At 47.3% G+C, this 12,542-nt stretch overlaps 1 protein-coding gene across 1 annotated transcript; it reads right to left on the bottom strand.

The window, feature by feature from the left end:
- Positions 1-2,156: 2,156 nt before the first annotated feature.
- On the bottom strand, positions 2,157-11,991 carry UBIAD1 (UbiA prenyltransferase domain containing 1). The gene is made up of 2 exons (XM_053576885.1): positions 11,016-11,991; positions 2,157-2,843 (listed from the first exon to the last, which is right to left on the bottom strand). The coding sequence occupies exons 1-2, from the start codon at positions 11,542-11,544 to the stop codon at positions 2,356-2,358; spliced, it is 1,017 nt and encodes a 338-aa protein (XP_053432860.1). The 5' UTR covers positions 11,545-11,991; the 3' UTR covers positions 2,157-2,355.
- Between the last annotated feature and the right edge of the window lie 551 nt (positions 11,992-12,542).

The raw sequence follows: 12,542 nt of genomic DNA, 5'->3' as shown, positions 1-12,542 counted from the left end.
AATTACACTGAGGGCCAACCCGCATATCTCTGCCTTGCTTATAGGATATATATTGGCCTAGCTGAAACCCCAAGGTACTCAATCTGCTGCATGCTCTCTATCAGCAGTCACCCTCTCAAGAAAAAATAAAAATGAAGCAAGGTTAATGTAACCTGGCTGCTGACTGGCACTTGGCAAATCTGTACTAGCTCCTAGTGGTCCCTACTGCCTTTTGTAAGGACCCATCAAATCTGGTCAAAACCTGTCCAAATTCATTACCAAAGACCAAGTGGTCCTCACCCACTCCAAATGTCCAATGTCCCTGCCCTGGTCCCCTGGAGATTGATGAGTCTGAATTCACACTCAGACAATAAAAGAAGTAAGAATGAAACAGAGAAAAACAGAAGCCAGACCAGGAATGAACATTTTCTCTCTTGTTTTAATTAAGAAAAAGTCTAAACAAAACTTTCATAGAAACAAGGACATAAGAAAAAGGCGAAAGAAAACCTTCGTAGAAACACAGACATAATACAAATTATAATGACCTGAATATAAAACCTGGCATCAAATTTAGCCTTTGGGAATATTTGTATATAAAAATATGCATGCATTAAAATCTGAGCCACTGTGGCACAGTGAAGCAGCTTAACCACCCGAGAGCAGCAGCCACAAAGGCGGGTCTGGTCCATGGATGCAGGGAGCCCTTGGTCCTCCAGCTTCAGGGGTGAGCCCTAAGTGAGAATGACAAGATTTTCTGAAGGCAAAACTCTGTGTGAGCACCGAAATGCCACAAGCCAGGCATGGAACAAAAATGGTGCTGGAAGAAGGGCAGGAGAGAAGGGTCATCCTTCATTCCCTGCTTTTGGGCTCTGAGCACACTGAGGATTCCAGCTCTCTGGGAGACAAACCACCTTTAAGTTTACAGGAACTTTTGCAATTTCCAAATAAGCTAACCAATTCTAACTCAAGGAACCGAATCATAATCAGTCTGATCTGACGGATTATGATGTCATTTTCTGCAGAACAAGACCTAGAAGTATCTACCAGAATGAATGTAACAATAGAAAAGCACAATGATGATGGTTTTAATCTATTTTAGTTTTGGACCAAATGCAGCTGAGTAATTCTAGCCCAGAAATTACTCTCAGGCAATGCAGTCAAAAGCCACTATGATCAACACTGGAATTCCCTCTGTGAGCGTGACTTCACTGAAGCCCTTGACTCTTCTTCTACAAGATGACGGCAGCTTGGGCAGAACGGAGTCAATAATGCACGTCTGTCTTCAAGGAGGAAGACACTGTTCCTTCACTGGCAGGACCTGTCACTTTGGCCGAACAGGGCTCAGGACTGTTTGTCCATTTGTTTGTCCCTGTTCAGCCCATCCGATGGCTGTGGGAAGGGGGAACTGTCCCTAACTCAGGTGCTGTCACCCCAATAGTCTGGCTCCACAAATGGAAAACAGGGACACCACAGGGATGGAGGGTAGGCAAGGGGGAGCATTAGGAGAAGCGATGGTGGGGAGGAGTCCTGTGGCTCCGAGTGTCCCGCAAGGATAGCAGTGCATCCACAATTTCCAGCTCCCGGTAGTTACTGAAAGGACTAAGAGCTCTTCCTGTCATTCTAACGGATTCTACAGAGGGAAAAACAGCCAACCTACTATTTTTATACAAAAGGAGAGTGATTTCTTAGCCACCTCCAGCGTGGGTCTCTCTCCCTCCCAGTCCTGGACTTGCCTGTCTTGCTGCAGGCTGATCTGATACTTTCCCTAACTGTCACACGAAGTGAAAGGGGAGATGAAGGACAAGAAAGTCTGAATCTCAATTAAGGCAAAAAGCCAGAAGCCACAACACTGTTAATGAGGGACCTTCTCTCTTGGGCAGCTCGTCTCAGGACACTAGCACTGAGAGGAAGAGACAGGTGCTCCCACGGTACCTTAGTCATTACCACATCCCACAAGACCAACGGAGCAGCATGACACTTCGCCTAGTACTGTGGCTCTTTCAGGACAGAGGCCAAACCTGACAGCTCCTTCACAAAGTCTTGAGACATTCTGCGTGGAACAAGGATGAACTTGGCCTGTTCCATTGTAAAATGACTTGACAACGCCCTCTAGTGCAAAGTGTAAATAAAACAAGGACGGTGGGTCTTATTCATTTTCTGATACCAGAGTAGTTTCAAAGTTGCCCAGAGAAATGAAAAAATAAGAAATAGAAAAACAACAGATTATCTTTAAGAACATCATAATAATTTTAAAAAGGTAGGTGTTCACATCCATGCCTAGTACCCTCACTGCCAAGTCACGTTCCCTCCTTAGTGGCTCTGACCTTAATACATTCTAAGAAAGGGGACATGTTGTGGGGGAAGCTACTGGTTCCCTTAAAGTTTGGGCAGACTGCCTGCTGGTGCCAGAATAATGCCAAAGACATAGAAAAGTCCCAGCAGGAGGTTGAGCTTGGCAGTCCTCTGGGGCAACTTGTTGAAGGCCTGGCTTCGGAACTGTCTCTCAAGGGAAAAAGCCATGGGGATAGTGAGCAGGGGCAAAGCCAGGCTGATGCTGCAGTGAATGGCCAGGATACTGAAGACCAGGTAGGGCAGGAAGAGCAGCGTGTTGTAGAGAATGTAGGAGAAGGTGGGGCCGATGAGGATGGCAAGCGTGACGATGCCAGCTTCCCGGTCGGACTCCATGTCCCTGGTGTTGTTGGAATGGAGAATGGCCTCGGTGCTAAGGGCAAGGGGGATAGCATAGACCAGTGGAAAGATGGCCAGGGATCCCACCTGGACGGCGTAGGCGAACATCACAGCCAGCGGGCCAAAGGTGATGAGGATGATGAGGTCTCCCAGAGCCACATACTTGAATCCAATTCCTGCGGCCAGAAAACCGAAAGAGTTGGTGTGAGATGAAGGTGGGAACTTAGGACTATTCACCAGTCAAGAGGCAGGCCACCTCTGGCTGGGAACGTGAATCCTTAGACCATGAGGGTAGGCACTCATTCCCTTGCTTTCCCTCCAGAGCAAAATCTGCCTGCTTCTCCAGTGACACAGGTACAGAGAGGATGCCCAGTTAGGTTTCCAAGTCCCTCTTCCCAGGCTGGTACCCAAGTTTCCCTTCCTGTTATCCCTCAACAGACAGCACTTGGGTGCACACAGTTCAATGGAAGAGACTGGGAAGGATCTAATGGTCTTACAATCCAGTTGGCTCTTTTCACCCTTCCCCAACTCCCGCGAGATTCTGTGAGACCAGTCCCTCAGAGAAGAGCTGCCCAGCCCCCTACTTCTCTGCCTCCTTTTCTGGTTTTGAAAAACCCAGTGAATCACAGTGAAACTTCAGGGTCTCTAAAAAACCCACAAAAAGAAAGTTTCGCCCTGCAATGAGCAAAATGGTCAGGACATAAGAGTCATGATACTGCTTCCCTTCCCCAGTTCCCGTGAGGTTAAAACAAAATCACCCCTAACTCCCACTCGTCCTGATATTCTACTTCGAAGCCTATCTCACTTTTGGCAAATCTGCCCATTCTCTCCATCCCATTTCATTCCAATCTCAAATCCAAACACTCTCCAAATCAGTCTCTCCCCATCCCTAATCTCCACAGGGCAGTTAGAGTGAGTCTTTAGAAATCGTACCCTGACCACCCTCCTTCCCCCAGCCTACACTGAGAAGTCTTAAAGATTTATCGGCAACTCACTCTGGGGATGAAAGTCCCAGATCTTTATCCCAGATCACCTCTGGCCCTGCCCGTCTCTCCTCCCTTCCCTCCCCTGAGATTTTTTTCAGTTCCTCAGGGCCTTCAGATACCCCTCTCTGCTTGGCAAAGGCCTTCTGACCCTTTAAGATCATTCCTCAAGACAGCCTCTCCTGGTGGAGCACAGTAGCTCATGCCTATAATTCCAGCACTCTGAGAGGCTGAGGCAGGTAGACTGACTGAGTTCAGGAGTTCAAGACAAGGCTGAGCAGGAGCAAGACCCTATCTCTAATGAAAACAGAAAAAATAGCCAGGCATGGTAGCATATGCCTGTAGTCCCAGCTACTGGGGAACCTGAGGCAAGAGAATTGCTCAAGCCCAAGAGTTTGACGTTGCTGTGAGCTGTGACGCCACGGTACTCTACTGAGGGTGAAATAGTGAAACTCTGTCTCAAAAAAAATCAACCTAAGGCAAAGTATTATGTCACGTGTAGACTTTTCCTCTGGGTGGCTGAGTTAACTTGGGCACTGTGATGTTCACTTTCCTCACTGCTCAGAGATTTTCTTCTGGTAGCTTCAGCTATCCAGAAGTCTATGTTCAATTGTTTCATCATCCGTGTAACATGCTGATTTGCAGGTACTTTAAGGATATCAGCTATGATGCCATGAACTCTACCCAGGGTACAAAATTAGACTCTGTCTCAAAGGACAGCCTGTCTTCACTCCCTAAACCACATTCGGTCCTCCTGATCCATGACAACCTGACTACTGCTTTTATAAACTTCTCTTATCAAGCTTCCAATTACATAATCACTGCCTTTCCCATCAAACTGTAAGTCCCATGAAGGCTCAGCCTGCGTCTGGCTCGTTCACAGCTCACTCCCTGATGCTTGGTGTGAAGGCTGAACTGAACACAGAGCTACAGTAACAAGCACCTAGAATTTGGGCTCAAAGTCAGGAAAAACCTCCCACTCAGACTGAAAAAGTAAACCAGGTGCCAGGTGCCCACTGAAAGAAGTGACCCACACACATACTGCTACAGAAGCTTAAGAAACTCCAGATCTAACCAGGCTACAAGGTGTGGCCATAGGATCAGAAAATAAAGAAAGCTCTTAGTGATCAAGCACATTTCAATCAGCTTAAAATGATATAAATGACAGTGGTCTGCAGAGGATCTAAAACCACGGGAGCCCAGCAAAGTGGCTCACACCTGTAATCACAGCCCTTTGGGAGGCTGAAGCAGGAGGACTGCTTGAGCCCAGGAGTTTGAGGGTGCAGTGAGCTATGATCATGCCATTGCTTTCCAGCCTGGGCAACACAGCCAGACTCTGTCTCAAAAAAAATTATTTTTATTTGTTTGGAGACAAGAATCTCACTCTGTGCCCTAGGTAAAGTGCTGTGGCATTGTAGCTCACAACAACCTCAAACTCTTGGGCTCAAGCGATTCCATTCCCTTGCTTCAGCATCCCAAGTAGCTGGGACTATAGGCCCCAGCTACAAAACCCAGTTAGTTTTTTACTATTTTTAATAGAGACGGGAGTCTCACTCTTCCTCAGGCTGTCCTTGAACTGAGCTCAGGCAATCCACCTGCCTCAGCCTCCCAGAGTGCTAGGATTATTGACGTAAGCCACCATGCCCAGCCACCAAAAAAATTTTAAAATAAAACGATGAGAGCCAAGGAACAAGATTCAGCCCAAGGTTACCTTCCCATTAGCAGTTGAGGCTCCTTGGCTTTAGAACCAACCATGCCCAAGGAGGGCATCACAGTCGGGCCCCACTCCCCAACACCCAGGAAGCCAATTTCATGCCCTCCAAGCTATGTTTTGAGAAATAATTTGGTTGTCTGAGGACATGCCATGCAGGAGGAAGTTTCCACAAGCAGAAAATGCCAGCTCTATTTCTAAATTAGTAAACTGATGTCGCCTGCAATATCGCACACATTTAGGGGACTACTCCTGCCCAAAGAAGAGGCTGGCAGGGATACTGCCGGCACAGATCTAGTAAGTGTCCTCACCAGCTGCCCTTTCTTCTTTTGCTTATTTTCTCAGCTCCCCAAGCCTACTTCAGGGCTCTGGCTGTGGAAGAAAACGCAACAGCACTACAGCCTTAACCTTTGGCTGAGTTCTTCAAGAACACCTCCTCAGATCATTTGGCAAAAAGGGACATGAGTAAAGTTGAGCAGAGGCCTGTGTCCTCACCTTATATAGGTCTCACACAAAAACCAAGCACAAACCCACTCTAGAGATCAGAAAGGTCTCGTAATGTGCCTGAGGTTATATGACACAAGAAAAGGACAGAGCCCTTGGGGAGAAAGCCCTGTGTCCTCACATCCAATATATAGCCCAAGGCTTGTATGCTCCCCCAGACTCAGAGACGCAATCCACTTGAGATTGCATTTCTTTTTAGGCATTCCCACCCCTTCCAACACCATTTTCTGAATGAGCCTGCACAGTGAAATACTAATGGGCCAAAGCAGCCAGAATTGATTTGTTAAAACATAAATCAGAAAGTAGGCAAGGATGCAGGGCAACTAGAGCCCTCACATAATTAAGGGTGGGAATGTAATGCAGTCCGTAGGTCACCAGGAAAGTTTTGAGACAGACTGTGTTATGGTCCATTATTTCTCTTCTAAGAAATAGTCCACAGCATCCTTTCTGACTACTTGTGTAAGTTTCCACTTGCTCAGCTTATCAGTGCTGCTGAGAGGGCTTCATTTGTTTCCATGTACGAGGATTTTATGTTTCTTGATTTTTGCGTATCACAAAACTTTCATAATGACCCATGTATGATCACTCGGAGACAGCTCGCAGTTTCTTAATAAACAGTACCTACCCTCTCTCCCAGCAGTTCCATTCCTAGGCATTTACCCAAGAGAAATGAAAACACAAAAAGACTTGCACATAAACGTTCAGTCAGAATAGCCAAAATACAGAACAGTCCAAATGTCCTTGAACAGGAGAATGGTTAAACAAATTATGGTATATTCATACAAGGGAATGCTGCCCAGCAATAAAAAGGAACTACTAATACACATCAACAGGATGAATCCCAAAAACATGTTGCGAAAAGAAGCCAGATGTAAGCGTTTGTACTGAAATAAATTAAGATACATGCATATCTAACTAGTTCATACTGAATGGGTCCATTTATGTTCCATTCTAGATCAGGCAAAACTAATCTATGTGAAAGAAATCAGAAAAGAAGTTGCTCTGGATAGGGCAAGGAGAGTGGAATAGATGGGCAAGAAGCACAAAGCTTCCAGGGCTGATGGAAATGTTCTGCATCCTGACGGAGCTGGGTTACACAGCTATAAGCATTTATTGAGATTCATCAAATTGTAACACTAAAGATCTGTGCATTTCACTGATGTCAATTATATGTCAATAGAAGTCAACTTAAAAAAAAACGAAACCAGATTATGTCATTACTCAGCTCGATATATTTCAATGTCTTCCCATTTGTTCATTTAATAAAAATTTATTAACTAATGTTACTGTAATGCCAGGGCCAGGTGCTGTAGTTCATCCCCGTAATCTCAGCATTTGGGAGGACTGCTTGAGGCCAAGAGTTCAAGACCAGCCTGGGCAGCACAGCAAGACCCCCAACTTTCCAAAAAAAAATTAAAAAAGAAAAAGCTGGGCATGGTAGCATGCGCCTATAATCTATTATAGCTACTTGGGACGGTGAAGAAGGAGCTGCAGGCTGCAGTAAGCTGTGACTGTGCCACTGTACTCTAGTTTGGGTGACAAAGTGAGATCCTGTCTCAAAAAACAAAAAATTATATGCCAGGTCTTGTTCTGAACACTAAAGGGTCAGCTAAGAATAAAGTGAAAGCCGGATATGGTTGCTCGCACCTGTAATCCTGGCACTCCGGGAAGCTGAGGAAGGTAGATTACCTGAGCTCAGGAGTTCCAGACCATCCTAAGCAAGAGCAAAATCCTGTCTCTAGCAAAAATAGAAATATTAGCCAGGCGTTGTGGCAGGCACCTGTAGTCCCAGCTACTCAGGAGGCTGAGGCAAGAAGATCGCTTGAGCCCAAGAGTTTGAAGTTGCTGTGAGCTGTGATGCCATAGCACTCTACCCAGGGCAACAGAGTGAGACTGTTTCAAAAAAAAAAGAGAGAGAGAGAGACAGAAATCCTTAACCACAAGGGACTCACAGTCTAAGAGGAAAGATAATTAACCAAAGAAGTACTTTATATGAAGGTAATACACGCTGTGAAGAAAAATAAAGCAGAAAAGAGCAGCAGGGAGGGCAAGGGGGTATAATTTTAAATAAGACAGAGAGCAAGGCCTCACTAGGCAGTTGATGTTTGACCAAATGGTTAGAGGTCAGAGAACCACCAGACAGAAGAACTACAAAGGACCTGGGAAAGGGGCGTTCCTGGTATGGTCCTGGACCAGAAAGGAGGGCAGTGTGACTAGCCCAGGGAGAGCAGGAAGAGAGGAAGGCAGGTCAGAGAGTTGCAGGGAGGACAGCAGGTAGCCAGGGAATATAAGCCCATGGGGTTCACTGTAAAGACTTTGGCCTTTACGAGATGGGAGCCACTGGAGAGTTCTGAGCAGGACTGACATGGCTGCCTTATGCTATAACAGTATTACTCTGGGAGCTGATTTGGGAACAGCCTGAAAGGGACAAGGTCACATGCAGAGACCAGTTAGGAGCCTGCTGTGTATTAAACCACCCTAGTGGTTGGAGATAATGAGAAGAGGTCAGATCCCAAATGCATTTTGGAAGTAGAATCAGAACTTGCTGATAAACTGGATGTGAAATGTGAGAGAAAAGTCAAGGACAATGCCCATGACTTTGGCCTGAAGAACTAAAAGGATGAAGTTGTCACTGAACAAATGGGAAAAACTGTAGGTGGAGCTGGTTACTTTGGGGAAAAGAGAGGAGTTTGGTTTCTGTGTGGCCTCTAGAAGTTACTAAGAGGTAGGATATGAGTCGTGAGTTTGAGAGTCACCAGTTTAAGAGTTGTCATCCGAAGTCATGACACTGGCTAAAATCATCAAGGAAGCTAAGGAAGACAGTGAAAGGAGGTCCAAGGTCTGGGCCCTGGAAGTTGGGCATTTTAAACCCAGAGGATGGGCGTGGTGACTTAAGCCTGTAACCCTAACATTTTGGGAGCCCCAGGCAGAAGATCACTTGAGGCCATGAGTTCAAGACCAGCCTGGGCAATATGGCAAGACTCCACCTCTACAAAAAATTTTAAAAACTAGCCAGGCATGGCAACATGTGCCTACAGTCCCAGCGACTTGGGAGGTTGAGGTGGGAGTAGTATGGCTGGAGCCCGGTAATTGAGATTACACAATGAGCTACCATGGTGCCTCTGTACTTTAGCCCATGCATCAGAGCAAGACCATCTCAGGAAAAAAAAAAAAAAAAGACCAGAACAATCTAGCCCCCACCCACCTCTCCAACTGTATCTCATTCTCCCTCTGGCTCTCTTCCACCCAGAACATTTGCATTTGCTGGTCCTTCAGCCCCAAAGGAGTGGGAATCACCATAACACTCCAATTCTGTCCCATGGCTGACTCCTTATCCTTCCTTCAAGTTTTAGTTTAAATGTCATCTTCAGAGAGGGTCTCTTTCCTTCAGCACCACCACCTCATTCTTTCTATTACAGCACCTCATTGATTTCTCTTGTTGATCATTTCACAAGTGGCTGCCAGGACACCATAGCTTCTTGGTTCTCCTTTTAGTCCCCTCTACCTGCTCCTCCTCTTCTCCTCCACCTGTTAATGTTCGAATGTGCCCCAGGGCTCAGTCCTGATCCTCCTCACTTTTCTACCAACACTCCCTCCTCTACTAATCTCACCCAGATCTAAACTTTATATGCCAATGACTCCCAAATACCTACATCTCTAGCCCAGACGTCTTCCCTGAACTTGGACTCATATATATCCACCTAAACATTTGACATCACCCCTTGGAGATCTCAGACACTAAGATGTTCAAAGTCAATTTGATCCCCCCCGCCCCCCAAACCCATTCTACCCTCTACCCTCCACTTCCTCCATCTCACAGTTGCTCAGGTCAAAACTTTTGAGTTATGCTTAATTCCTGTTTCTCTCTTCCGCACATCCAATTCACGCCCTGGATCCAAGCCACTGAACATCTCTTACCTGGATTATGCAAGAACTTCCTAATGTTCTTCCTGCATCTACCCTTGCCCATTCCCTCGATCCACTCTCAATACCTTAGCCTGCAAAGGCTGCTCCATTTCAGTGGCCTACAAGGCTTGTATAATTTGTGTTCTGCCTCCCTACTCTCCCAAATGAAATTCTTCTGTTTCTCTTACTACCTTTACTCTCTCCCTCATTCAGACACTGGACTCCACACTGTTCCCCAAGCTCTTCAGGCCAACTGCTGCCGGAAGGCCTTTGGGAATTGCTGTTCCCTTTTGCTAAAACACTCTTCCCCCACATACCTCCTTAGCCAACTTCCTCATCTCTCACCTCCTTCAATCCAGCTCAAGCACTACTTTTTTTGATAAAGCCTATCCTGATCTAAACTATTTAATATAGTAATCTGTGTCCCCCTTCTTTGCTCTACTTTTCCCCCCTTAGCATTTATCATCTTATGTATATTAAAGTCAGGGTGACCAAGTCAACTTGGTTTACCAGGAACTCTCCTGGCTTTAGCACCAAAAACATCCACATCCTGGGAAGTGACTTGGTCCTGAACATTGGTCACTGTAACTATAATTTACTATTTTTTATTTCTGTCTTTTCTCATGATATGTTTTAAGTTTCACAAGGGCAAGGATCTGTGACTGCTGTGTTCATATAGAACAGTGCCTGGCACATAAAAGGTGCTCAATAAATAGGGCTTGACCACTTTTCCCTTACTACCTTACTACCTCAATCAGCCTCCTGTAAGAAGTCACCTAGCAAAACAGCTGGACATAATAAGCTCTACAATTTTGAGCTTTTGAAATTCAATTCCACTAATTCTTGAAACTGTGGCATTATAAAGTATGATTCACAAAAGGAAATTAGATACTAAAAATGTCCACATATAGAATCATGCCCAACATCTGTTAAGTCAAGCCAACATCTTTTCAACTATTTTCAAAAAAACCATAAACATGACCCACACATTATAGATTTCAAGTGAAGTGGCCTAATTTAGAAAATAACCTTTGGGGCGGCACCTGTGGCTCAGTGAATAGGGCACCAGCCCCATATACTGAGGGTGGCAGGTTCGAACCCAACACCAGCCAAACTGCAACCAAAAAAAAAAAAAACAGAAAGAAAGAAAAGAACCTTTGATAATCCTGTAACTCCTATACAAAGCAGCAGTTTCTAGTACATGCGACTAAGACCTGCAGTACAGGAAACAGGCCAATTCTTACCTCCTGTGTAGAGAAAGGAGCCAGACAGGCCTCCAAAGTAGATGAGAGCCAAGTGCTCCAGCTTCAGAGGGGACAGGGAGTAGAGGCAAGCGGCACAGACACAGCCCAAGGTATAGAGGAAGACTCCAAACCAAACAACATCCTGGGGCTCCAAGATTCGGTCTACTAGGGTCCTATCATCACTCTTTTTGTGGTCAATACCCTTGGAAAAGTCATAATAAGTGTTGACCAAATTGCCGGCCCCGTGCACAGCCAGGACAGCCACTGCACAACCCACCAACAGCCTGGGATCCAGGACGCCATGAGATCTGTATGCCAGAGCACTGCCCAGGGCCACTGGGGTGAGTGAGGCACTGAAGCTCCAGGGCCTCAAGGCCAGCACGTAGGAGGCGCACTTCTGCCTCCAGGAGCGCTGTGGTAACCTGCCCTGCTCTGGACAGTCGTTCCCCAGTTGGTCCCTCTCCCCAACCTTGACGGTCTCTGCCTCCAGGATGTTAATCTTCTCCCCCAGGGCCTCCAAGGCCGCCATGGAAGCTACACGTGGTTGAAGTCAACTCGTAAGTGAGTCACCCACACTGACCGTCCGGGGGCGAGGGAGGACAGGACCGGCAGGGGCTGCAGGGCCTGACCTTCCTTTGGTTCCGCCCCGGGACAAGCCTGGTGAGGCGGCGGGGTTTGGGGATAGCAGCAAGCGTGCCTTGCACCTCACCGAGGGCTGCGCCGCCCTGACCACACGTCACCTGGGCAACGCGTCTCTGCCCCCAGCCCCAGGCTAGAGCCAAAGGCCGAGCCGCAACCACTTCCCCCTGCCCGTCGGGGCCGCCATCTTGTGCGTCGGCCTCTGGAAGCCCGCCCGGAAACACTGGCAGGCAGCACTGGCCGGGCCCGGCAGTGCAGGGCCGGAGGGCGGGTCTGGGCTGACGCGAGGCGGGGCCAGCTGAGAGAAAGCGCCCAGGGACTCGTAAAGCGACACGCCTCTGGGTTAGTTTCTGCGAAGCTAAGTGAGGCTATTCCCAGCTAGTCTGAGAGGGTGGAGGGGCGGGGCCAGAGAAGGGCGGGGCCCAGTGGTGAGGCGGGGCCGGACGCCGGGAAGGGGCGGGGCCCCGTGGTGAGGCGGGGCCGGAAGCTGGAAGGGGCAGGGCCCCGTGGTGAGGCGGGGCCGGAGGCCGGGTAGGGGCGGGGCGGCGATCCGTTGGTCCAGCCCTTCTCCCGCGTGGGACCCCTCTTGGCCTCGGCGGCTTCACTAGTTCAGCCTAAGTTTTCAATGCTGGCCACATCCAAGTGTCATACAATGCCAAATCAGAAAATATACTGGTAGAAATATTAAAGTCCTGGCTCTGTCACTTACCAACCGTCTGACCCAATCTCTGTACCTCAGTTTACTCGTGTATAAAATGGGAACAACACAACTTGCCACCAAAAAATGTTCAGGTGTTTAATGGCTGTTTAACTTACCTGTGCCATATACTGTTTTAGGTACTTTACATGTAGTATTAACATTTAACCCCTACAACACTGCCCAACGAC

The sequence above is a fragment of the Nycticebus coucang genome, chromosome 22, assembly GCF_027406575.1.
Source record: "Nycticebus coucang isolate mNycCou1 chromosome 22, mNycCou1.pri, whole genome shotgun sequence".
Lineage (NCBI taxonomy): Eukaryota > Metazoa > Chordata > Mammalia > Primates > Lorisidae > Nycticebus > Nycticebus coucang.
This window is presented reverse-complemented; position numbering and strand designations above follow the sequence as displayed.